This window comes from Neoarius graeffei, chromosome 8, assembly GCF_027579695.1.
Source record: "Neoarius graeffei isolate fNeoGra1 chromosome 8, fNeoGra1.pri, whole genome shotgun sequence".
NCBI lineage: Eukaryota > Metazoa > Chordata > Actinopteri > Siluriformes > Ariidae > Neoarius > Neoarius graeffei.
In genome coordinates, this window is record NC_083576.1 from 20,599,331 (window position 1) to 20,622,868 (window position 23,538).

Consider the following 23,538-nt stretch of genomic DNA (forward strand, 5'->3'; position numbering starts at 1 on the left):
AATGAAGTGTGGTTTGAGTCGTTCTTTGCTGCACAAATAAAACAGCCTCAAAATAGTCACGTTCTGAAGCAGGGTTTGGCTTCAACTATGGAAAAGAGGACTAGTCAACTATTTTTTTTTTGAAGTACCAGTTGACTAGTAAAATAAGTAGCCATGCAAGGAGCCCTAGTACACAAAAATACTTGTGACCTGAAAGTTAATAAATAAATAAATAAAAATTTCCACGACTCCCCAAGAGCCACTGCTGGACCATTGAGCATGACCATCAACGACTCAGTTCTATGCTTGGATTGTGTTCTGCGTCACACTAGATAAAAGTGCCTGCCAAAATAAATAAATGTGAATGTAATCAGATGTTTATTGTATATTCCTCTGCCAAGATTTGATAAATTGGTGCCAGTGAAGCTTGGCATTTCCTTTCCTAATGTTGTTGTTGGCATAGTCTTTCTATTCTCCGTTTGAAAGTTGTACCTGCACACGGCCAAAACCGACTTCCATCTCAATTCCGCTCACCTAAATTACCGTCAGTTTGCTCAACCATGGTGCAAATAACTCGCAATTACACTCATTTCCATCTTGAATTGAGTTCTCTGGTGAAGTACATAATTGCTTGAACATTTGTCTACCGTGTACCATTACGTGACATGATATGGCCGATTTCATGCACTACACAAGAAGCCACATGTGTGCGTGTGCGTCTCCGTGTGTGTGTGTGTGTCTTTATTGATTCATTGTCTGTGTGTGATGTGGTTATGGAGTCCAATGTTTGCTTTTACATGACTATGACATAGTTTTCCTTTTCTCCTTTTCTATAGTGGTCACTGTGTCTGATGTGGCTATATGCCTGATTCTTTATTTACAGATGGCATTGTATTTTATTGTATTTACGCTTAATTTTGCTAATCAATCAATAACCAACCATCTAGTATAATATTTAGATTTAATTTCCTCCTAAGATAAACAGTAATTATTGAATAATCATGAGCATGGTCATGTTTGCTTTCAAAAGCACCATGGAGTGAATTTTGTGCTCGCATACACGAGCTAAATTTGTTTTTGAAGTTTGAATAAAACGCAATAAAGTACAAAGACTGTAATTCTTTAGTGCTCTCCATAAAGTCGGAGATATTAGAGCAGTTAATTCACAACTGAAATACTTTATAAGTCGTATTCTAGCATTATATCTCCAGACTCACTTTATTCCTCTTGGATAAATAAAAAGTGTAGCGGTTTGTTATTAGGCTTCTTGGACCTGCTGCTTTCCTGAGTTCTAGTCTATTCGAGTCTGGCTCTCACATCCAATCTGCTTCACAGTGACTCCGTCATGAAGAGCTTTATGCCTTACTCGATTGCATGCCTCTCCATCTGTACAATACAATTAAGCCATTGTTCAATCTCCTCTCGGTCTGAGTGGACTTATAAAGCTCAACATATGTAACCTTATGTTCAATTACGGCCATCTGAGCGGTTCGTCAAGCCGCGTTTAGAAATGTGTAACTTAATGCTTGGCCATTGATTTGTAGCGGCGCCGTAAAAACACGTTGATGAACTGTGCCAACTTTTGTGGAGACGTTTCGTTCCTGTCTGTCTTCGGATTGGATCTCTTATTCAAAGTCTATTTAGAGAGTAATACTGACTGCCTGAGATTTGTGCTGTTTGAACTCCAATGCCAGAGGCAGGTTGGCCCATACCAACACAACCTCTGCATATGGAGCTAATGAGCACCAGGTGTGTGTGTGTATGCCCATTCTTCAGTAATGCATACTACCACAATACTACAACAATTGCTGCCCAGCTCTTCCTCTAGCTCCCTCTATTGGTTCCAGTGTACAGTTGCGCAACTCTGAAAGCTTTATGACATTCTAACAGCTTATTTTTCCTCCCGGAACTAATATAACAGTTGATTATGATCATGTGGTAGATTTTACAGTGTCCTTATAGCACAATCTGATAAGCAGAATCTTCAGTGTTTCAGTTTGGGGCCGGTTTCCTGATCGCCAGGTTCCAGCAAGATTTTGTGAGTTTCCTTTGCATTCCATCGAGGTGAGCGGCCTGGAAATTTAACTGCCTGCAAGGATTTTTTTTTTTTTGCCCTGTTGTAGTGATTGTGGGAAGTGATTATTGTACATACTCACTCACCCCCCCCCCAATACACACACATGCACGCTTCTTACTATCCTTGTAAGGACCTTCCGTGAGGACATAATTATTAATGTAGCTAATGAATGCTATCTAATCCTAACCTTAACTTCAGTAACAAAAAAGGAGACATACTCTCTCCTTTAGTTTTTAAAAAAGGCCAATTTTCCTTTTCAGAATGTCCTAACTGTCAAATATTCCTATCCTCATGGGGACATTTGGTCTCCACCAAGACATAAACACACACACATACACAGTATACCACATCAGGGGAAAACAGCTACCAGATGTGCCATTACCAGAGCAAACCTGACATGCACAGAGGTAAGACAGAAAGACATTGTTAAGTGTAGAGTGAGTGTAGAACACTTTGTACCAGAGTGTCAGCGATGCAGTAGCTCACACAGCCGTACCAATCACAAAACCAAGGAGTAACTATTGTGCAGACTGATTAGAGCTTCCAAACAAAACAACCAGAATCCAAGTCCATTAAAAACTCAGCAGGGAGTAGCGATTCTCCTGAAAGTTCGTTAATCGGCTTCATTAGCAATCTGTTAATGAGAAATCACAAAACCAAGGAGTAACTAATGTGCAGACTGATCAGATCTTCCAAACAAAACAAACAATCAGGATCAAAATCCATTGAGTTGTGGAAGGACGGACGGCAGCTACAGTGGCAATAGCTCACTGGCCTATGGCCGTGTGAGCTAATAATCAATATAATGTGATGAAAAGAATTGGAAGCAGATCACTTAAAATTCACAATCTTTCTGCAGCATCAGCTTCAATTTACAAAGATAAATGTTTTCTGTGATTAAACCCTTTTAGAAACTCATCTAAGAGTTGGCATGGAAAAACGGGGAGGGAAGTGAAGTACGCACACCTTTCTTTTATCTCACAGCACAAGTGTTGTGTTGCTTGATCTTCTAATTTTGTATAGCACTCTCCTTTGGCTGAGGAATAAAGTTTGCCTAAATGCTTTTTCCCCGAAACGATCCCCTACCAATCAAGAATGCCCACCAATGACACCAGTTCCAGCAACTTAACTGTCAAAAGTCTCCATGTATTGACATAACTTCCATAAAATACTGGCTACATGCAGCATTTGAGTGCTTGCCATCCCACTCTGTAAATCTTAAGTGCAGTTGTGACAGGCTGAACTGTGCGCTGTAAGGAGATACTTTTATACCCCCAGGTTGTACAGAGATCAAACAAAGACTTCCGAGGTTGTGCTAATATGTCGTGTCTGCCATGTAACACATGCCGTTTAGAGCGATGACACAATTATGTTTTGTATGTCTCTTCACACAGCAGTCTGATTCACCGCATGCCTTACAGGGATGGAGTTGGACTCCGCTACTGGAGTGACTCATACTGGCTCAGAGATCTGGTTCATACATTTCTTTTTTTCCCATATTTCAAGCACCATATCAAAGACGTTTCTCTTAACCCACTTGACGACGTTAACATTTGTAATTCACCAATTTTCAGCTTTTCAGCACAAAATATGCAGATATTGCACTTTTAGGGAGTCAAAAAGAGTTCGACGTTCATTTACGCCGCTCAGCAATGAATAAAAAAAGCGTGTCCGAATCAACGCCATCACTTTAATATACCAAATCGTCAATACACAACCAGGTTCAAACGATTCACTGACATGGTATTTATGAGTTTGGAGAATAAAACTCTGTAGATTCGCAGGTGCAGCTGACATGCAATGAATCATTCTACAGCATATTAAAATCCACATTCACAGCCCACTCATGCCACGTCTGTGATTGATTACTGCAAACACAGACATTTAAGGGAAAAAAAAGCACAACACAAAGGCTATTATATCATATCCTGAAGCCCTAGTTAATATGAAACTATTGTGGTATGAGCACAGGGGAAGCTACAAAATGCTACATTTGTTATGAGTACGAATGCATCTGTATATTCTTGTCCTCTTGCAGATGGCTGAACACAAGACCTTGTCTTCGAATTGATCTGTTGTGTTTCCAGGGTAGCATCATAGTAAAGCTGTACAAGAATAGCCCCCTTGTTCTTTAGCCACTGGTGATATTTTAAGATCGTTGTTATAATCTGTCAGGGCAGAGGTCCCAGAGAGGACATGGAGGGGTATTTGTAAGTTGGGGGTATTTTGAATACCGGCGTTTCCCACGGCGTTTCTCGGCAATAAAGCATGTTGCTGGAGGAGGCCAGCATGGGTTCCTTCAGGCTACTGGAAAGTACTCGACTGAAAACAGAAACAGCAAAAAAAAAAATTCTCATATATCTCAAATTACATCCAATATACACTCAGTGAGTACTTTATTAGGAACACTGATACACGCATTCATGCAATTACCTAGTCAGCCAATCATAATCATATGGTGGCAGTGCAATGGAAAAAAATCATGCAGATACAGGCCAACGGAGAATGGCTAGACTGGTTCACGCTGACAGAAAGCCTACAGTAACTCAGATAACCAGTCTGTATAATTGTGCTAAGCAAAAATGCATCTAAATCAATACGTGTTGAACCTTGAGGTGGATGGTCTACAACAGCAGAAGACCACTTTTGTCAGTCAAGAACAGAAAGCTGAGGCTGCAGTGGGCAGGGGCTCACCAAAACTGGAAAAACTTAGCCTGGTCTGATGAATCTCAACTTCTGTTGAGACACACAGATGGTATGGCCACACATCAGTGCCAACAGCATGAATCTCTGGACCCAGTCTCCTTCTGTCAACAATCCAGGCTGGTGGATATGGTGTAAAGTTGTGAGGAATGTTTTCTTGACACGCTTTGGGCCCATTAATACTAAACATCACGTGAATGCCACAGCCTATTTGAGAATCGTTGCTGACCATGTGCACCCTATCATAGAACGGGAGATTCGCAGCACAAATATGGACCTGTAAAACCTGCAGGAATTATCTGATGCTGTCATCTAAGGAATGTTTCCAACCTTGGGCAGCACGGTGGTGTAGTGGTTAGCACTGTCGCCTCACAGCAAGAAGGTTCTGGGTTCGAGCCCAGTGGCTGACAAGGGCCTTTCTGTGTGGAGTTTGCATGTTCTCCCCGTGTCTGTGTGGGTTTCCTCTGGGTGCTCCAGTTTCCAGTCCAAAGACATGCAGGTTAGGCTAACTGGTGGCTCTAAACTGACCGTAGGTGTGAATGTGCGTGTGAATGGTTGTGTCTATGTGTCAGCCCTGTGACAATCTAGCGACTTGTCTAGGGTGTACCCCACCTCTCGCCTATAGTCAGCTGGGATAGGCTCCAGCTTGCCTGCGACCCTGCACAGGATAAGCAGCTACAGATAATGGATGGATGGATGCTTCCAACCTCTTGCAGAATCCATATCATGAAGAACTGAGGCTGTTTAGAGAGCAAAGGGAAGCCCTACCCAGTATTAATGTAGTGTTCCTAATACAGTGCTCACTGAAGCTACTTTTCTATCAACAGGGAACGGGTTCTTGAACCAGTTCCATTCAGGATTCTTTGAACCTTGACGCCAGCTTGCGAACCAGCCCATGTTTTCACCGCTTTTGAGTAGAACCAATGTAATCAAGGATGTGTCATTAATGGAGGGTGTTACCCAATGCACAATGGAAGCAAACAGCAGTAGCAAGATGGCAGAGCACACTGATTACCTGCGAGCTTTTGTTCTGTTATTGCAGATGTTGTTTTCATTCCATTGTTTCTGAAGATGAATGTTTTTCCGTTCTGTTCTACACTGTTGCGCTCTGCTTGCTCTCCAAACTAATGACACACCCACCATCATTGCGGTTCGCACTGGGGGGGGAGGCTATATTTTTTGTTCCAGCTGGGAACCAAGTTTTCAGGTGCCAAACAAATTTATTTTTGGTTGAAATGCTCTGAAGGGTGCAAATGTTTTTTTTGCATGAACCAGAATGGAACCTGTTCCCTGTTAGTGGAAAAGGGAAACTATATATGATTTTAAATTCATCTACGTCTCATCCTTTAATCTGGGGGAAAATACCTGACACTGGCACTTTGTATTGAGTGGCTACCCATAGAGCTCTGCCTTGTTGTTCTGTGGGGAACGGTACCTAAAGGAGAAGATATGGTGATTTAAAACTTTATTCCCCATTGCTTGCATCCTTTTTTTCTTTACTTGCGTGTGTGTGTGTGTGTGTGTGTGTGTGTGTGTGTGTGTGTGTGTATATATATATATATATATATATATATATATATATATATATATATGGGGCGGCACGGTGGTGTAGTGGTTAGCGCTGTCGCCTCACAGCAAGAAGGTCCAGGTTCGAGCCCCATGGCCGGCGAGGGCCTTTCTGTGCAGAGTTTGCATGTTCTCCCCGTGTCCGCGTGGGTTTCCTCCGGGTGCTCCGGTTTCCCCCACAGTCCAAAGACATGCAGGTTAGGTTAACTGGTGACTCTAAATTGACCGTAGGTGTGAATGGTTGTCTGTGTCTATGTGTCAGCCCTGTGATGACCTGGTGACTTGTCCAGGGTGTACCCCGCCTTTCGCCCGTAGTCAGCTGGGATAGGCTCCAGCTTGCCTGCGACCCTGTAGAAGGATAAAGTGGCTAGAGATAATGATATATATATATATATATATATATATATATATATATATACATACATACACACACACACACACACACACACACACACACACATCCTGACTGAAAAAAATGTCAGGTACCATGCCTCTATTTATAATTACACACACATTGTGCAGTATAAACTAAATAATAATAAATTAAATGTACACAATAATAAATAGAATGTACATCATTTTCCTGCTTACCCAAATAAGTCTGTTAGCCAAGACACTGGACCTCATTTAATCAATCTTTTAGTAAGGACTTGTGTAAATGCTTGTCAGGCCAAATCAAACTAAAACTCCCTGCCAGATTTACAAAAGGCTCTGTAACTCTGATTTTCTTCATCCTTATGTGAGTATGAGCATTCACAGCACAGCTGCTTTACTGATGCCCACAAAGCTCCATAAAAGGTAAAGCTCACAGAGATGAAAACAACAAAATGATGACTAAAAGGTGAAAGATTGTCTTCTAAACTTGGCGTGCATCATATGTTCCAGTAATGCAGCTTAGCAATTGCAGCGCGTTGGCTACACATCCTAACTCCTTTCATACAGGAGTATTATGTTCTGATTGAATGGCTAATCTTATTAAAGAATATGAACGTTTTCCCAAACTAACTTGCTTTTCATGAATATCAAATTTATTGTGTAAAACTTCTCGTAAATGATTTAAAAATAAATTCATTCATATCCAGCTTAATAAAGGAGGCCCACTGGTGTCTGGCATCTGATGTCTGGTTCACTAGTTTTGCATTGGTACAAAATTAATATAGCTGGCAAGTTATATATATATATATATATATATATATATATATATATAGAGAGAGAGAGAGAGAGAGAGAGAGAGAGAGAGAGAGAGAGTGATTCCACGCTTATGGGTACTGAAATGGGGACATGAACTTATTCACCTAAAACCGTTTCTTTTTTTACCATCAGGTCACAAAACATGTAATCTTTAATGAATGACATGTTAAAAGATAACTTTAATTTTCTGAGATGTAATAAAAACATATTTATATGCCAAAGTCAAGCCTATGAGTTCCAAAATGATGTCTGTTACATTACTTCTGTTACGATTGTGCATCTCGCGTCTGTTACAATTTAATTACAATCTAGCTATATACCATGTTAATCTTATTGAAAGAATGCGTATGTTTATTCTACTACACATGTTTATTAATTATATTTGCTAAAACATCACCTTCCTATGTTTCAAAAAGTAATTCTACATTGTTAAAATTGAGAATATATATGTCCACAACACTTCTGTTACGTTCTGACTTTGGCATATAAATATGTTTTTATTACATCTCAGAAAATTAAAGTTATCTTTTAACATATCATTCATTAAAGATTACATGTTTTGTGACCTGATGGTAAAAAAAGAAATGGTTTTAGGTGAATAAGTTCATGTCCCCATTTCAGTACCCATAAGCGTGGAATCACTCATATATATATATATATATATATATATATATATATATATATATATATATATATATATATATACACACACATATACACACATACACACACACACGTGTGTGTGTGTGTAAATTTTATTTTTAGATAAACTATTTTATTCAAATAATACTTGCGCTGTTCATTTACTTATCTTCCTCTTAATCTTCAACAATTCACAGAAAGCAGTGAAAGAAATCAGTACAAGAAAGCATGTAATATCAGCAGAACAATAATTGACAAACTGACCTATCCGACCATCTTGTGGTGGGCTGATGAGACAAAGTCTGGAAATACTTCCAGACATTGAGGGCTATTTGGGAAAGCAAGAATTTAGACAAATTATGGAAAAAATTATGGTTATATCAAGATAATGATAAATTTAACTTGTGGTACACACTGCAGCATATTACACAGGAACTACGATTAACAATATTCCATTGATTCAGAGAAAGAACCACTGATAATTTGGGCACAGTTCAGTGTAATTATAGTTAAATGGATATCTTTGAAGAAAGTGAACTTACCATAACCTAAAGATAAACTATCGGAATCAACTTACTTTACTGGAAAATGCCCTGCTGTCAATGTCCATGTTTTCAGTTCTGAAGGAAAATAATTACATACGCATCACTAATAGTTGACGCTGATTACAAAGCATACTTTTGGATACTTTATTTGCTTTGTGCATTTGCTTGCTGTTCATAATTAATATCAAAACAATTCAGGAGTGCCCTCTTGTGTTGTTAGTTCCACTGCATTAACATCAGTATATGTATGCCTCCACACAAATCACTGCCCTATACATTTATCACTATATGGGTACCACATGACATTACAATAAATTGTTTGAATAAGAAACCACAGCAGAAGTGAGCCATCCAGACCATTATAGCATCAGCAATGCTCTGCTGTAGCACTGAGGTGGGTGCCAGCTCCATAAGAGCTAAGCTTATCCAAACAACTCCAGACTAATATGGTTCTCCAATGAATGGACCCTGGATATTCTGAATTTACAAGGTGAGGATCACCTTTCTGCCTTGCAGTGTGGAACTGCTGCTGGAGACGACCCCCCTGTCTATGTTAACACTGTGCCCTGGTTCCCCATGTGTCAACCATTTACATGGGGGGGGGGGGGGGGGGGGGAATGGAAAGATTGTGGACTACTCATTTGATTAAACTGAATGACTTTAAAATGTTCTGAACAAACATTCTCAAAGCAGAGTTTTTCATGGGATGCACTTCACCTCAAAGTGCATTTCAATGCATGTATTAAGTAATTAAATAGGAAACCACTGTACCCAGTTAAAGCATATGGAATAATAAACAGTTTATTAATTAAGAAAAAACATAATTCATTGAAGAAAGCATATGATTAATTCTGGAAGCATGACCTATAGTGCAGATACGAACATATCGTACAGGTAGAGCTGTGCAATATATCGTATTTTTATCACGATATCGATATTGGTGTCAAACGATATCAAAATTCATAATATCGATATGAAACGATTTTTTGTCATTTGTAAGGTAAAACAACCCTTCTGTCCCCTAAGGCACACCGTAGCCTTGTATACGTCATCCATTCTACTCCCGTGATATCTCCGCAACAGTAAAAAATCAGTTCTTCTGTTTTCATACGTGTTGGGTGATTTGATATATTGATTTGTTAATATGTTGTTTGATTTGCTTGCTAATAGTTATAATAATACAATTAACATATATTTACGTCATATTTTTGGATGTGGGACTGGGTAATGTAAAAATGGCATCTACGGAAGAAAACAAGCACAACAATATTAGCACATATCCAGCTTGCTAGCTGTGTTAGATGTGTTAAACCGTGTGGATTTAAGTGGAATAATTGCGAGTCGTCCTGTGGTCAAGGCAGCGTTTTAAGGTAAGGCAATTTGGTTATTAATGTTGCCCGCCGCGGCATGTTTACTTGGGTTCATTTGATTTTGACTTGTGCATCTGCAGCTAGCATCATGCTTTGAAGTAGGTTCTGCTAAGGACGGGTTTATTGCGCGATGTAGACGGACTCAGATGTAATTACATTGTTTTTAAAATTCCGTGCGCTTAAAACGGTGTCCCCCTGCTAATCATATAGCCCTAATCATGTGTTGCTTTTACTTTTCCTAATGGCGAGTGAAATATCTCTGCAAATGGTATTTCAATGCTGACATGCCAAAAAGATAGCGGAGTCCACATTTGGAAGATGAAGGAAGAGAAGCCTGATGCTTGAAAATAGATCGCTTAATCCACAACGCATATCTGTATTTGAGACATAACCTGCAACTAGTGGGGATGTTTTGGAATGACTGTGCATAGGGTGTTTTTGGCCACAGAACACTAACCTACAGTAGTAGGAGGACTACTGGGTTCGTGGATTTTGTCTGTTGACTGAGCGACGCATTGTGTTTGCCTTGTGCCATTTCACGTAGCATCTAGCCGCAGTGCCACCTACACTTTCAGGGAATGTTTACATGCCGCTGAGCTATTTTCATGTATGTTAATTCTTAAGGACTTGTCTCTATATTGTGCGTGTTTCACACACGGACTGGCCATCGGGAGTAGCGGGAGTTTTCCCGGTGGTTCAGTGTGGGCCGGCGGAGAAAAAAAAAAAAAAAAAACAGTTGCGTGCTGGCCTTTAATATGATAAGCAATGTTAACAGTTTCTTTAAGAAACTGTTAACATTGCTTATTACAGTTGCGTGCTGGCCTTTAATATGATAAGCAATGTTAACAGTTTCTTAAAGAAACTGTTAACATTGCTTATCATATTAAAGGCCAGCGCGCAACTGTTTGTTTGTTTTTTTTCTCCGCCGGCCCACGCTGAACCACCGGGAAAACTCCCGCTACTCCCAATGGCCAGTCCGTGTGTGTGCGTGTTTAATGCTGGTGTCTTAACAACACACAAGCTTACGTTGTAGTGTGCGTGTGTGTGTGTGTGAGAGAGAGATTTTATCCTTGGCTGGCTACGAGCCAGTGTGGACGTTACGCAGTAATCACTGGTAATACCAGCGCTGGCTCCATCCTCTGTGATCGGAAATGTTGAGTGAGGAGAACGTGAGCCTTGTGCAGGCGATAGGACCTATGCAAAGTACGCGCTTGCACAGTAAATAGTTTAAGTAAAAGGCGTTTCAGGGTACAACGGGAAGGGTTGACAGGTAGCCTATGAGGCCTGTACTATAAAAATGTGGCCCGGTGCCTCGGGTGTTGATGATCGGGGCTTTAAAAAAAAGGGTGTATAAATATCGTTTTAAAAATCGCGATATCGATATTTACTGAAAAAATCGTGATATTGATTTTTTCCAATATCGAGCAGCCCTACGTACAGGGTATGTGGTACTCACAGGCTTGCATTAGATTGTTGGCGGGACAAACACACTGGAGAGGAGTAGGGGATTTTTGTCACTGAAGGTGCTGATGAAGTTGGAGAAGATGAGTACCCTGAATGATAAAGAAACCAACTGAATTAAAATAAATAAATAAATAAATAAATAAATAGACAAACAGACAAGCAAGCAAGACAAGTGCATGGGCATTGATTCAGTAGTGTGTTACACATAGGTACATAGTTCCTAGTTCTTTTATAGCTCCTGACATCTTTGACAGTCTTTAACATGGTGTAAACAATGATGGTTAATTTCACAAGACTTTTTCCTTTTGAGTTTTCTGCAACTTCTTATTTCCCAACAATATGGCTTTCTTTCCAATTTTTAGGCAATTTCAATGACACAAAGGCAGTTCAACTCATAAAAATGATTCAGTACAATGCACTCCAGAAATATCGTCACACATCAAAAACTGAAAAAAAAAAAAAAGAGTGCATAACAAATATTACAACAATTAAAATGTTCCACTCAAGAAACAGAAGAAATTAATTATCTTCACTTGAACAAAAATTATTTTTACAACTACTTTTTCAAATAATTATATTTTCTCTCACATACTAGCAGGTTACCCGGCATTGCCCGGGTTTTGCAAAATTCTGGGTTGCCCCCAGACTTCCATGTCAAATCTGGTGAAGATCCATCGAGAAATGGTGACGTTAACCCAAGACTAGGGCTTTGACCTTGGCCCAAAAATCATATTCGAAGTTCGTTTGGAAATTAATCTAGACATTCGAATAGTATTCAAACTTTTATTAATTATATTATTCTTAAATGCCTCACTAACACCTCGGCATCAAAATTAAATATGATATTCAGTCCACCAGGGGGCAGTGTTCAGTCAATGTCAATAAGATTACGTGCAGGAAATATGAAATATTCAGGTGTGTTTTTACAACCACTACTAACGAAACGTGCAGTGTCGTAGTAATTGGCATTATACCGGCTGACACTTTTAACGTTACATAATCCACAAACTTCGTCGTTTGTCCGTTGCCTTTTTTGTGTGAAACGCTGTTCCTTCGGTTTCCTGGTTGCTTGTACTGATGAAAGCCTCTAAACTGTAGCCTCACTGACAATCAAAGGGGAACGTTTACAAAATGAACAGGTACTGCTAGGCCTACACCTAATCTGTGAGTTTATAACACTGCCGTTCCGAGCCCATTCGTGTTGGCTTTTGAGAATGTTTGTTTTGAATGAGACCGGTGTCAGCTGTCATGTCACTGCTTCCTGCTCGCGTCTCTGATTCACAATTCAAACAAACACGGACACGATATGTTATAAGATCACAGATTAGTTTTACGTGCTCACTTCGTTAACTTATGAACTTCATGGTATGTAAATTCCACCATGTGTAGGCTAAATTAATTTAGGCCTATAGGCTACTTGCGCAAGTAAGCTAATAGTTTTTTTTTAATTTTTTTTTTAGCAACTATCCCAAGTTGACAAAAATAACAGCGCATGAAAGCATTACTGCGCAGTGTCGCATAGTCTACGTTAGTAATTTCATTTCTTATGTTATAACATCAGGTGTACAAAAACCAACCAAATATCTGCAGAAAAAAACAAACACCGATATTTTCAGAAGAAAAAGTCACATTTTATATTGCATTTAATCACATCAGCAGTTACATTACACTTCATTTATTGTAGGCCTATTTTACAGGTAAACTTTTTTTTTATCGCATTCTCCATCTTTTTTCTCGAATCCAAAATAGCGCCACACATCACTTTTTAAATTCTCCGGAGTGCAAATCTCCAACGTGCTAGCATCTGACTCCATTGTTCAATGTGTGCCAGCTTGACGCTAACGTCTACAGGTGCCCAGATAAGACAAAAGACAATGACCTTCGCGATTCACATAAATTCCACAGACGTTAAAAAAAAAAACCCTGCGACCTGAACTGAAAACGTTTACAACCACATTCACAAAAATAAAAGAATTATGCCTAATGATACCATATACAGGTTCGAATATTTAGAGCTGCCTAATATTCGTTCGAACATCTCTTTTTTTCACAACATTCGAATTGTATTCGAATATCGAAGTTTGAAGTCAAAGCCCTACCCAAGACAAACAAAAATCCAAACATCCACCACCCAGGGGCCCACCGAGGACCCCCTGGGGCCCAAATATGGAATTTCTGAGTTCTGCCAAATTGTGGCTCTCTCCTGTACCTAAGTGCCAAGTTTAGTGAAGATCTGTCAAGAGTTTGTGTTGATAAATGTAACGTGAAAGGCACTGAAAGAGGGGGTGGGTGGATGTTGTGCACCCCCAGGGACTTCCCAAATGAATTTTGTTTATACAAAATTCCAGGTCATCCCTGGACCTACTTGCCAAATTTGGTGAAAATCCGTCAAGAAATAGCGACGTTAGCTCAAGACAAACAAACAAACAAACAAACAAACAAACAAACAAACAAACAAACAAAGTCGCTTATTATATAGATATAATACATGTATGTGTGTCTGTGTGTGCAAAAATGACTTATAACCCGAAGAAATATTTTAAATCAATGCAAACTTGTCATTCTTGAGAAAACTTATTTTTAATTTGCTCTTCATCCCAAGTAACACTTGTCGTTAATCTGTTAAATTGCACAAATTTGCCTTTCAACCAAAGAACTTCCAACACAAAAAGACAAATGATCATTGACCTGTACAAACAAACAAATAAGGTAATGAGTTTTTTTGTTTGTTTAAAAAAAATACATAAGCAGTTGAAAATACCAGCACTACTTTCATAACAGCAAGCTGTTTGGAAGCGTTGTGAGAAATCACCCTTCCTCTGAGTATCAACCAAACTGAACTTCACCAAGCCCCATGAGAATTAGCCATCATTAGATAGTACTAGGGCTGCACAATTAATCGAATTTAATCGAAAATCGCGATTTTGGCTGCCACGATTAAATTAAATGAAAATCGCGATTTATTTCCATTTAAAATGCGAGCTCTGCTGCATATTTGATCAAGCACTTTTTGACCAGTACTCCGCCAAACCATTAGGGGGCGAACCGACGCATGTAAGGTTTCATTACTCCGCCTAAATAAGCAAGCAAGCAAGCAAGCCAAGTCACAGTAATGAAACCTTACATGCGTCGGTTCGCCCCCTAATGGCGTGAGAGTAGGTAACAGATTGAGGTGAGAGAGAAAAGCTAACTATGTCGGAACAACAGACTATTTAGCACTGGAGGCAATGCTGTGACCTGCCTTCGCTCATGTTTAAAGCCAGAGCATGTTGATAGGCTGGTCTTTCTAGCTAAAAACTTGTAGGCCTCAGTATAATGCTATGTAATTGTTGCAGTTGAATTTTCAGTTCCTTCATCCTTTGGTAATTTCTTAGATAAATTTCATTTATTTGTCATTTGGAAATCAGAATTTCTCTTTTAAATTTCATTCTGCACTGAAAGCTGTTCATATTGTTTGTTTGAATATAGTGAAATAAAATGTAAGTGATTTCCCTAACATCAAGAATAATTGTGATTAATAATCGTGATTACAATTTTGATCAAGATAATTGTGATTATCATTTTTTCCATAATCGTGCAGCCCTAGATAGTACCAATAATTGTGGAGGGTGAACATGTTATGCTTTACCTGGTTTGAAACAACTAGAGGCATGCAAATCCCTGTTAGACTGCAATCCCACTCTGGAACTGGAAAAATATAAAAGCAAATCTTTTAAGCAAAAACATTCTCCTCTATAACTCTCACCCTTAATGCATTTAAACCCACTGACCCTTTTTAAACCAAACTTTTAATCAATCCCTTATAATGAAAACCATTACATTTTATTGTATTTTTATATGCCCATCATTCTTTTCAAGCCATGTTAAAGGTAGGGTAGGTAATTTTGGAGAAACCAACAACAGCATGCTAGATTTAGAAAGTATCCAAACAGAAAACCCAACCCCATCCCTTCCCACTGCCTGACTGACAAATGTCTTATGTTAAGACAGAAAGGATGGCCTTTAACGTGGATGAGGAGGTGAAAAGTAAGGAGAGCCTCATTTGCCTTAGTGACAACAAGATCAATACCTTGGGTATACAATCATGAACTCTGACAATCCTGCATTCCTTGGTACCAGGACTGGAGCTGCGTTTCAGAAATGGAACGAGCTAAAACACATCCTCACTGACCACCGCATCCATCTATCAACAAAAGTTTCTCATAGCATGTGCTTGATCCAGACTGCTGTACAGGGTACAAGCATGGCAGTTCAATGCACAAGAAATGAGTAAAATCGAAGTAGTATGGCACGGCTTTCTCCGTAAAATGGTAAAAGGTGGATTCAAGCGCAAAAACACACCTGACAGGAACAATGAAGATGGAAGAGATGTTGAGGGAAAGCTAGACTGGATATTTAAAATATCAAATGTTGGCCTGCGTGAGAAAACGAAGATCCTTCCCATTAAGCTATTCCGTTATGAACAGCAACTACGATACACTGCACACATCTGCCAACAATGAACTACTGAAACAACTGCTGTTTGACACAAGATCTCCTAAGTGGACAAAATTTGAAAGACTATTGGATCTACAGTAGATGCGCAACAGATTAGGTGTGCAATGCTGGGCAAGTCAGGCTTTATGCAACTGCTTAGTAGGATTTTCCCTGCCAAGACAGAAACACCTTAAAGCATATACGCAGAACCATGGCCTCACTTTTTGTTTATAAATGCCTTGAGACCTCAAGAATGGCACAGGAATAGTTTTAAGTGTTAACAATAAACCTAATATAGTAATTTTTACGATTAAAATGATTCATATAGGTAGCGGTCTGAGTGAATGACCTTGACGTCACAGTATGAAGTCTATCGGTCTCATCACCATTTCCACTATACTAAAAACACAGAGCTGACTGCAACTCCGATCCTCCATTTTGAGCTAATTTATCGCCATGCCACGCAGATGTGTTGCTGGCCGGTGCAGCAACACGACAGAAGCTGGATTTACGTTGCATTCATGGCCCAAGAATGTTCAAACTGCAAAGATTTGGACGCGTTTTGCGAGAAGTTCACGGGCACATTGGGCGCCTACAAAGTGGTCTCTCCTCTGCTCTGCACATTTTACTGAAGACTCGTACGAGACCTCTGATCTGTTGAGGAGCGTTGGCTATCAGCCTGTATTGAAAGAGGCTGCAGTACCAACAATTAAAGAAAACTACAAGAAAAGGAAAGTAAGTTCAGTTGCACTAGTTCTCCCGGAGCGTGAGCCGAGGGTTGTTGCTAAAACCTGGGACGGGATGTGATATATTATCGCTCGGGTAGTGACCTCCCTGCGATTGTTGCTAAAACCGGTGACGTCCCGTCCCGGGTTTTAGTAACTGCCTGAGCCAAGCAGTAATGGCGGAGTACTCAGTATGGAGAAAATGGATAATGAGTGGACCAGCTGTCTGATTTCTCCGCTGGATATGCTTGCCTCAGCAGCAATATCTCGCTCTTACGAGGAAGAAGCGAATGAACAAAGAACCGAACAAACAACTGAAAGTCAGACTGTTTCAAAACAAAATCGGCCACAAGATTGGCTTTCAAGAAGCGAAAACACAGACAGGTAAGCTGCGACTCTCATTTGGATACAAAACAACAAAATCAACACTCGTTAATTTATATTAATACATGTAACTTGTATTGTGTGTTTAAGTTACCGGTATAAGATTATTTAATTTGCTTCAGAATGTGATTGTCTCAGTTCATCTGATTATTTAATTAGCCTTTTACGTTTTATCAGTGAAAATGCATGCATGTACATGTATGTTGCATAAGTTATAACACCTCTCCTGTTTTAATGGGAGTCAACCCACAATCAGTGAAGTCAAATCAGTCTCAGTTGAGCAAGTCGGTAACGGGATTTCTTACTTTCACCATAATTTATTTATTTAGATGACTTTAGTCTACAGCTGTAAAAGGCCTCGGCCTTAAAACCGGTTACCGGTGTGACGTCACACACTCAGGGCTGGCTGGCTCAGTGGGGCAGCTCAAATGCCAACTTTGCGGTCGATTTTAACTCTCAACTACATAGACCTCGACGCCAACGGCGTCAATGGGGATGCCTACGCCTGGTAGACTACATGCCTTATTAAGTTGTGATTTGGGGATGGACATTTGACCTCACAGTAATCTTGACCTGTGACCTTTTAACCTCAAAATCTAATCAGTTCATGTTTGTCCCCAAATGCACAAATGGTGAAAGTTTGGTGAAATTCCTTTCATTTGCCTTGGAGATATTGTGTTCACAAGGTTTTCAGACAGACATTTGACCTCACAGTGGCCTTGACCTTAGACCTTTTGATCTCAAAATCTAATCATTTCATCTTTGTCCTAAAGTGCACAAATGGTGAAAGTCTGGTGAAATTCCTTTCATTAGTCTTTGAGATATGGCATTCACAAGGTGTGGGGATGGAAATTTGACCTCACAGTAATCTTGACGTGTGACCTTTTAACCTCAAAATCTAATCAGTTCATGTTTGTCCCAAAGCGCACAAATGGTGAAAGTTTGGTGAAATTCCTTTCATTAGCCTTTGAGATATCGTGTTCACAAGGTTTCGGGATGGACGAGCGCACGGACAACCCGAAAACATAATGCCTCCTGCACCTTAAGGTGGCGGAGGCATAAAAATATATTTTTTTTAAATTCCCATTTATGCAGCATACAAGAGTCAAGGATGGAGATACTATCCACTCAGAAATGTATTTAAAAATAAAGGTTCTGCGCATCTCCTTTAAGGAGGACTTTAGCTCCACAAAGGGAAACTGATGATGATGATGACAGTAGCATGTCATTGTCATATCCAACTACCTCATTTCTCATTCACATGTAAGAAAACACCTAATATTATCATAATGAATGTAAACAACGAACATGGCTTCTGTTCGTACTCAAATCCGTCGACTAGCTCACTAGCTTTAGCAATATGTCTGCCTAGCCTTGTGGAAGACTCTAGTCACATGCAGTGAGTGCACAGACGGTGTGCGTGCAGGTAGGCATGTAGACAGGTAGGTAGACCATCCACTCAGGATAATTTCATGACAATAAATGCTTCGAAACTAAACTACTTTCCCAAGCTTTAAGACCACTATATGCCACAGAGCATACAGAGTTATAGGAAGCAATACCTTTGCTGCTGAAGCGCTACTTCTAACTTGGATATGTAGGCCTTCTGCTCTGTAATTTTTCTGTGCAGAAAATAAGGAATGTTCAGCCAGGAATTAAAGAATCATTTATATTTCATAGTAATAGTCCATCTAATCACAATTCTTACTTTGACATTTGTTTCATTTCTTGCTGCATTTTGATTAAAGCCTCCTTCATTTTTTCACTCTATTAAAAACAAACAAAAAATTCTGATACATCTTTACTTAATATCACAACAATAAAGGCAAAAAAAAAAAGTTACATAACTCTTACCTTCTGTTGATAGTGGGCTAGTAACCTTTTCTGCTGTCTTGCCTGGAACTCCAGGACCTAAACAGTTGAAAAAAAACTGTCGACTTTATCTGTTTGAGTGTTGTGTCCAATTCTTAGTGCTAACAAACTCTAGGGCTGTCACGTACACCAGGTTATAAACGATGCTCCAGAAGGTGGTGATAATGAGCAGCAAAGTTGGCTTTACCACAAACCGTAAGGAATATTTTCAGCTTTATGATGGAAAGCAAAGTGCTTGGTCCAAGCAAGAAAATATCCAGTAAATTAGTAAAGTGAAATGTATTTTTATTGCATTATAGCACATTTAATGTTAATGTGTGTCTATAAATACTCCTACATGCACACTGTCAGAAATAGGGGTACAGCAGGAGTCCATTTGTGTCCCCCAAGGTACAGTCTACACTAATATACCCCCTAGGGCTCATTATTGGTCCTCAACATAACTAAATGTACCTTTTTAGGGCCAAAATGGTACATATATGCTCCCTAGAAGTATTTAAAGGGTACAAATAAGTACCTCAGAGGGTACTGCCCCAGTGACAAGCCATTGTACCCCTAAAGGTACAATAATGTACTTTATTTTCTGAAAGTGCAGGCGTGTGAAGGATGGAAGATAATGGAAGGCGAATTAAAAAAAAAAAAACCATCAAGGACATAGTAGCTCATCTGGCCTGCCATCAAAACAACCATGACTACCAAAACATCAACCAGAACTGAAATGAGAGAGGACCAACCTCCACAACTAACTGTTTACAACAGGAAAATCAACAAAGGACCAAATTTTGTTCCCCAAGAGAAGCTCTACTCAAAACATCGATCAGAACCAAATTCGCATGATAAATGAGAGAGATACAATTCTAATCAGAAGAAAATTTGTGAAGTTGACTTAATTACTAATTTGTTCGCAAAAAATTGACAATACAATGACAAAGTTTTGTACAGGAGGACTAGTTCTTTCAAGTAAAACAATCAGAACTGAAATCCACTGAGAACTGAGGCTGTTTACAACAGGAAATTGTTTACAACAGGAAAATCAACAAACAAAGTTTTGCTCCTCAAGGGAAGATCTACCCAATAACATTGATCAGAACTGGAATCAGATGAGAAATGAGAGGAGATAAAATTCTAGTGAGAGGCCTGGAAAATTTGTTAATTTGGCCTAATTACTAACTCATTAGCAAAAAAAAAATGACAAAACAAATCAAGTTTTGTACAGAGTGATGAGTTCTTTCAAACAAAATAATCGGAACAGAAACCTGTGGAGAATTGACAGATACGATTTAACTGAATTGTGGACGACGGATCAATTATCAGAGTAATCGACAGTGACAACTAGAGCTGGGTGATATGGCCTAAAAAAAAAAATCTTCAATTTTTCACAAAAAATCCGATTTTCAATTTTAATAGATTTTTCCCCCTACTAAAAATCAAACTACAGATGACAAAGAAATGGTTCAAAACAAATTTTACCTTTATTTTGTTTTCACTTAAATTTCCCCTTTGAGGTTAAAGTGCAACCAGAAACCAAAAAGAAGCCAAAAAACAAGCTTGTAGATGAGATGGCAGACCATGCCATTGTAAACAGGGAGAACATACAGTAAGTTTTAGAAAGCTTTCTCCAACATAGCTTAGTTTCAAACTGGCACTGACACAATGCACCCTCAAACTTTAAAAAAATAATAAATGCGCCCTCAAAAAATATAAATAAATAATAAATAAAATTGTGTCCTTTTCGATAAAACTGACAAAATAGGAAAAAAAAATCCCAACTTTTCCACTATATGTATGGGCACCATGTCTTTTGCAATAAGCATCGCGATAGCATCTGTGATTGCCTTCCACCGCGCCCCATTCTTATCAGAAGGCACACAGTTTGAAAATGTGTCCAGGACGGTTACTTGCTTTACTTTGGATGGTGTGCTCGTGCTGCGGCTGTTTTCATTCCGCTGGGAGCAGCACTTCTCCCGCTCCGCTGCATGCTTCTGTTTAAGGTGTTGGAATAAATTCGTCGTGCTGCTTCCTTTGGAAGCAACCATTTTCAAACACACCTTACAACGAGGACTTGTTTGGTCTGCGTCCGACGCCGCAAAACCAAACCAATTCCAGATCACGGAGGAAGTTACTCCTTTCTTGGGCACAAGTTGTGGCTTTCCCCCCCAGTCGCTGCCATGTTGTTTGTGTGTGTCTATGGCAAGCACGTGAGAGGAGGGCTATAGTGTCAGTGCCCGATCCGTCCCTGCTGCCCGATCCGTTCTGCACATCCGCAGAGGGGAGCGTCGGTGGCGGAAGTTAAAACTGAGAGAAAACCGATTTTCATAAAAACACATCGTCCTTAACTGTAAATTCGAATTAATCGATAAAATCGATTTATCGCCCAGCTCTAGTGACAACCATAATGAAATCTTTGACTGGTAAGGGTTCAGGGTAAAATGGAGGCAGACAGGAACTGACTGCTGCTATGGTCACCTTGCTTATCTCTGAGAAGTATTTGACTGCAGTCGTGCTGATATCTGAGAAGAGTGCTCTGACCTCTGAGCTGCTCTGAAATAAAATAAACATATAAATCTTATAACAATATTGTAGCCGTAGGCATTACAGATCCACCACAAGAACAATAAAGTCTGATGCCACTTACTTTGTCTGACAGCAGAGACAGACGACATTTTGCTTTGCAGATCAGACACTCACCTTCTTTTCCTAAAGTAGCAAGCACACTGTGACTGATGCACAACAACCAAATAGCAAAAGGAGGTAATATTCCAACACTACTAAACATCCACTCCTAAAATTCTTTATATTTGATAGTCGAATGCTATCTGATCAACAGTGCTCTTGTGGTGGTCCTGTCCCAATCCCACTGATCAGTAATTGTAATTTCTACTCCTATGAACTGACCTAAACACCAGGGTACATTATGTGTACCTTATCAAGTGTCAACTCATTGTATAGTACACGCATAGTAGAGCTAGATAAGTCAATGGAGATAAATTACCTTTTTGAAAGCATACGTTGCAGATAATATGGCCACAGTTTGTCAGAGCCAGGTGGATGTCCGGTCCTGGAGACTTAAAGCACGAATTACAGCATATCCACTGGGACATATTCTGCATGATTACATATTTCATTTTAAAGTTACACAGTTTTAAACTATATATATTTCCCCATTGTGATAAGCACTTTTCCTTCAGGTTTCTTTTAATGTTGCGGGCATCAAACACGCAATAATCGGAGTGAATGTACAGTACATCATAAAATAAATACACTAATATAATTCATAGTGTGATTGAGATTAGGGGTCGACCGATAATCGGCCTGGCCGATATATCGGGCCGATATACTGCATTTTTAGGGTTATCGGTATCGGCCATAATTTCCACCGATATGCCGATAACATGCCTTTTTGCAGCCATTTCGTTCCTAACGCGACTGTCACTGCACGTCCTTTCCTGCACTCGCCTCTCTGAGTTCAAGAACACGGTCCCGCCCACCACAACATCTGATTTGTTTGGCACAAGAGATATAGCCAATCAACACGCGTAGCTAAACGCTGTGAACTGTTTCAAAGTGGCCGTATGGGCACTCGGGCAGAAGCGGCACAAGGGATACAGTCAATCAACACGCGTAGCTAAACACTGTGAACTGTTTCAAGGCGGCCGTATGGGCACTCGGGCAGAAGCAGATCCCACTTCAAGGTAAGGACACGCTGCTTTTGCCGCAATAAATCACAAACACACAAGTTGCAAAAGCACAACATCATTATATGTTTACATTCTTCATCTACTACTCGTTAAAATTGTCCATTTGCATCTGTGTAGCCAGGCAAACTTAGCTTACGGAAGGAAGCACTTGAATTAGCCTACAACCAACTAGTCTCGCTGAAACTACATGTAATGCTTCCTTCACTACAATATAATCCTCCTAAATTGGGAATATTAGGCTTGGGCATTAAAAGCATTAGAATGTAGATGGTTACTTGTTAAGTTGTTACATAATAGGGAGTGATAGCCTACTTTATGTTTGATTTTACTTTTTAAAAAAAATGCTGCAGGCAGCTCCCTACACTTGATTTGTTATTTAAAAACTACTTGAAGTTGGTAAGTCTTACTTAGTTCTTAGTGTAAAAGAATCCAGAGTGTATTTTCATTTATTTTCCACTGAAAATGGTGAGCTGTAATATAGTAGGGAGTGATTTATTTTTTTTATTGGTGAATATTTATCTCATCTCATCTCATTATCTCTAGCCGCTTTATCCTTCTACAGGGTCGCAGGCAAGCTGGAGCCTATCCCAGCTGACTACGGGCGAAAGGCGGGGTACACCCTGGACAAGTCGCCAGGTCATCACAGGGCTGACACATAGACACAGACAACCATTCACACTCACATTCACACCTACGGTCAATTTAGAGTCACCAGTTAACCTAACCTGCATGTCTTTGGACTGTGGGGGAAACCGGAGCACCCGGAGGAAACCCACGCGGACACGGGGAGAACATGCAAACTCCACACAGAAAGGCCCTCGCCGGCCCCGGGGCTCGAACCCAGAA

At 39.8% G+C, this 23,538-nt stretch overlaps 1 protein-coding gene across 1 annotated transcript; it reads right to left on the bottom strand.

Moving 5' to 3' along the window:
- Nucleotides 1-4,227: 4,227 nt before the first annotated feature.
- On the bottom strand, nucleotides 4,228-22,095 carry LOC132890067 (probable E3 SUMO-protein ligase RNF212). Its single transcript, XM_060926864.1, has 12 exons — nucleotides 21,987-22,095; nucleotides 21,630-21,691; nucleotides 21,461-21,535; nucleotides 18,977-19,033; nucleotides 18,831-18,889; nucleotides 18,685-18,744; nucleotides 15,166-15,224; nucleotides 11,530-11,599; nucleotides 8,736-8,778; nucleotides 8,423-8,486; nucleotides 6,125-6,194; nucleotides 4,228-4,378 (listed from the first exon to the last, which is right to left on the bottom strand). The coding sequence occupies exons 1-12, from the start codon at nucleotides 22,093-22,095 to the stop codon at nucleotides 4,228-4,230; spliced, it is 879 nt and encodes a 292-aa protein (XP_060782847.1).
- Nucleotides 22,096-23,538: the final 1,443 nt, after the last annotated feature.